The 4,304-nt window shown below is 36.3% G+C and overlaps 1 protein-coding gene across 1 annotated transcript; it reads right to left on the bottom strand.

Annotated features, from left to right (window-relative positions):
- Positions 1–361: 361 nt before the first annotated feature.
- LOC148720984 (uncharacterized) lies at positions 362–880 on the bottom strand. Its single transcript, XM_088737718.1, has one exon. The coding sequence runs from the start codon at positions 878–880 to the stop codon at positions 362–364; it is 519 nt and encodes a 172-aa protein (XP_088593844.1).
- Positions 881–4,304: the final 3,424 nt, after the last annotated feature.

The raw sequence follows: 4,304 nt of genomic DNA, 5'->3' as shown, positions 1-4,304 counted from the left end.
GGACACAAGGACTTCGAAGTAAAAACGCTGTCCTGATCGAACGTTTCGATAAGAGCTTTTTTGTAACGTTTAATTAATGATCCGTTGAAAGAAATAACACTAGATAAAGTTCTTAATGACAAAGGCAAAGAATTCCATAACTTAACAGTTCTGTTGAAATAGCTACGTTGAAAGAGAGACGTTCTACATTTCAAAGGCTGATAATCTACTGAGGAACAACTATTACGATCGAGTAGATCTAACTATTACTTTGGGCTGAATAAACTCTGTGATATCGATGTTATAGATGCCATTAATGGCCTTAAAGAAAAATAAATAAATCTCTGATTTCATACCAGTACGACTCTGGCAATAGGTTCAGTTAAATAAGCCTTTCTTTGTAGGGAATAAGAGCTAAAATATACTTTGTTGCTCTACGTTGAACTGCTTCGATTGTTCGAAGACCACCAATATGTAAGGGACTCCACACCTCACTTGCATAACCCAGATGAGATCGCACCACGCTCAGGTACAAGGAACGCTTGACTGTAGGTCCAAAACTAGGGTCAGATGTTCTGTAGAGAAAACCCAGCAAATTGTTAGCTTTGGATGATATGGAATAAAAGTGGGAACTCCATTTTAGATCGGTATTAAGAATAACACCAAGATCTTTTTGGGTATCGGTCTGAGAAATGACATGATTTCCAATATGATAGGAGCCTTGAAGTGGAGATTTCTTTCGAGTTACACGTATGGCTTCGCACTTCTTGAGATTAAACTTCATGCGCCAGTTAGTAAACCATTCAAGCACTTTATCAATATCCTGTTGAAAATTAGTTATATCAGACTCGGTGTGGATAGTGCGAGCAAGCTTGGTATCATCTGCGAAAAGGTAAGCCATAGTAGAGCTAGATAACACATCTGGTAAATCATTAATATGCCATAGGAAGAGCAGTGGCCCCAGAATACTTCCCTGGGGTACTCCTGAGAGCACAGGTAAGGATGAAGATGTTGCGCCTTTGATTAACACTTTCTGGGACCTATTTGTAAGATAATCTGCGAACCATTGGAACAGAGAGCCATCAATGGCAGAAGCTGCAAGTTTTTGTAATAGAAGGGAGTGAGAGACAGTGTCAAATGCTTTAAACAGGTCCAAGTAAACAACATCAGATTGGAGAGAGTTATCCAGGGCCTGTCCGATTTTATGAAGAAAGCAAAGTATCTGGGTGACTGTCGAGCGACAACTCAGAAATCCATGTTGCCGAGTCGATAAGGAACTGCTAAGATGGGTGATCAATCTATTGAAAATACATCTTTGGAGAACTTTGGATAAGGTACAAAGTAGGGAAATAGGTCTGTAATTCTCTTATTCGTCGGGAGCCTATAGCTACTCTCGCCTAGGCGTTGAGCGAGTAAAACACATCTTTTGTAATTCCCAAACCTCTCGCTTATTTCATATCTTTACGACCGCACGCTGAGCCAAGAACCTATCATAGACTCTACATTGTCAAAACGAAGACAAATCAGCTCGATTAAGTACTATCGGCTTCGTGTAATGCCTAAGTGTGTGCTTGCGGTGTTCTGAACCGAAGATCGACATGCAACACATCATTTTGCATTAGAGTTTCCTAGCACACATGAATGGTATTTTCCGTATTACGCATACAATCGCGCCTGCGTATTACCTTCTCCATTCCCCTAACTAGTTGCGAGCCCACAATGCAGTCGGCCGGTCATGCTAAAAATAGCGCCTTGTATGTACGGACGTACTGTCATAACCTACCAAAGTTTGGTGGTTCCACCAAATGTTATCGGTTTGATGGGTGTCTGTTTTTACTACCATTTTCTGAGTATGGGGCTACGCTGCGCGCGTAGCATCCAAACCTTAATTTGGTACCAAGATCCAAATAAACTAATAGCAGTGTTTCTTCTTTGAAATTCGGATGAAAATTGTCTGTTTTGTAAAGGTACATGTCACTTTTTATCTCATTGAATAACTAGGTTTTGTTTTTATTTTAGAGAATCTAATTTCTCAGTAATTCGCAGCTTCTTCGGTTCTGCAAAATCGCTGAGACTGCTCCATCATAGTGTATATTTGCCTTAAAAATAAAAAAATATAATAATAAAAAGGGAAACAAAACGTTAAGTATATTAACTGAGTAATAATAATAATGATAATAATAATAATAATAGGCTTTATTTAGAGAGGGTAAAAGCACTTCACAGTAGCCCTAAGACACTGATGACTCTGTGGCCCTTAAAACAATTACAAATATAGATGCTACAACTAATAACTATAAAATATACCATATTTAAAAATGCAAAGACTAGCAAAAACTAACGATAAAAACCAACGTTTCGGTGTCATCATGACGCCATTGTCAAGGAGAAATAAAAAATAAAGTTTGTGGCAAGGTGTAACACTAAATTAGCATAAATATGTTACGAACTAATTAAAGTGTAACATATTTATGCTAATTTAGTGTTACACCTTGCCACAAACTTTATTTTTTATTTCTCCTTGACAATGGCGTCATGATGACACCGAAACGTTGGTTTTTATCGTTAGTTTTTGCTAGTCTTTGCATTTCTAAATCTTCATATTTAAAAAGGATAAAATATAATGAATAGTTCATAGAAGACATTATGACAAAGAAAATAAAAAACAATATAATACATATATACAAATTACAGTCTAAGGCGCATCGCAGCCTTTTGTTCAGTTAGAAAGGATTTAAAAACATTGTGCTTAAAACTTGCTAGCGAGCCATTATTTCTTATATTATAATTCATGCAATTCCAGTCCTTTATAGTCCTAATAGTGAAAGTACGACCTCCTTCTGTTTTTCGTTTATACTTGGGGCACATCAGATGAGTAATTTTAAGCCCCAAAGGTTGCTACCTAAACGGTTTTTTGCCTATTTGAAAGATTAGGACCACCTTCTACAACAGAAAACTTTTTCAGCAAATTGTCTTTTTTCACTTGAAAAAAAAACGGGAAGTTAATATGTCTTAATTAGCATTACGGACATACCTAGACATTTGACGGAGACATTTGAGCATCAAAGTAAGAACAATCATACTTACCGTTTTTTGAAAAGAAGATCGTAAATGAACTTTTATCCAGGACAATTTCACCTCTTGAAAGCGAGGGACACTAGCTATGCTAGAAATTATTCTCTTGCATTTCGTGACTTAATAGACAATTGTTTCGTTCTTGACAGCACCTGCCCGGCGACGATTACGTAAACCTTACCTTTCTTAATTTAAATTTACAGAAACTTAGTAAATTCCCTTTTTATAAAATACAAGTACTGTACGTCAGTCATGCTTTTTCTGTCACAAGAGATGCCAATCTCTCCTAAGGAGATCCATTACATATAACTTATTTTTAATCAGTTTCCCTGCAACATACTCTAAAAAGTCTCTTCTTAAATGCAAAAAAATTTTTATTTTACAGCAACATGAAAGATAGAAATATCCTTTCCCGGAGGAAAATTTTCCTGAAAATTTTTTTGGCATTAAGTTAGGTAGGATGTGTGAAATCTAAAACCAACCAAGTGTTTATCCAACCGATTATTTACTTCAATCTTGGGATGAATTTTAATTAAGGGATGAGGATATAAAGATTTGAGCTCTTATCAAGATTTACGATATGATCCAAGAGCCAACTGTAGTAAAGAGAAGTGACCTTGATAAGATCTTGAGATGAATACCGCCGCCCAGTTAGCCCAATGGATAGTGCGCTGGACTGTTGTACGGGAGGTCGAGGGTTCGAGCCCCGGCCGGACCAACACTCAAGGTCTTAAAATAATTGAGAAGAATTTGCTACCTTTCTATAACATCAAGAAATGGTTAGATATTCTAGTCTTCTCGGATAGGGACGAATAAATGCGCAATAATTGGCTACTTCAACTATTTCGTTGCCCTTCTAAGTCGGGATAACTTATCAGCAAACTGTCTACTGTTGCATAAAATAACAAGAAACTTTATCACTAAATAAAGCTGTTTGCCAAACCTGCATATTTGATATAACTATGAATTAGTTTATCTTTATCACTAAATAAAGCTGTTTGCCGAACCTGCAGGTAAACTGTCTAAAAATGAAGACAGCTAATTTAAGTAATACTTACTCAAATTTTCACCAATTATTTCAATTCTACTTGAGAAAATCAATTTCAAGCAAGTGAAACAGTGATACCATTATGTGACAAATAGGTTTATATTGAGATTTGATCGAGTAAAATCGGATTCTTGAAAACAAGAGTATTTACGTTGGAAATTAGTCTCCATCATTTCGTTTCTTAATAAACAGTGGTTTCGTT

This window comes from Stylophora pistillata, chromosome 11 (genome assembly GCF_964205215.1).
Source record: "Stylophora pistillata chromosome 11, jaStyPist1.2, whole genome shotgun sequence".
Lineage (NCBI taxonomy): Eukaryota > Metazoa > Cnidaria > Anthozoa > Scleractinia > Pocilloporidae > Stylophora > Stylophora pistillata.
Note: the sequence above shows the minus strand (reverse complement) of the source record. Positions and strands in the feature narration are given on the sequence as shown.

Coding starts and splice junctions, on each gene's coding strand:
- LOC148720984 (XM_088737718.1), bottom strand. CDS start 880: ATGGCTTACCTTTTCGCAGATGATACCAAGCTTGCTCGCACTATCCAC.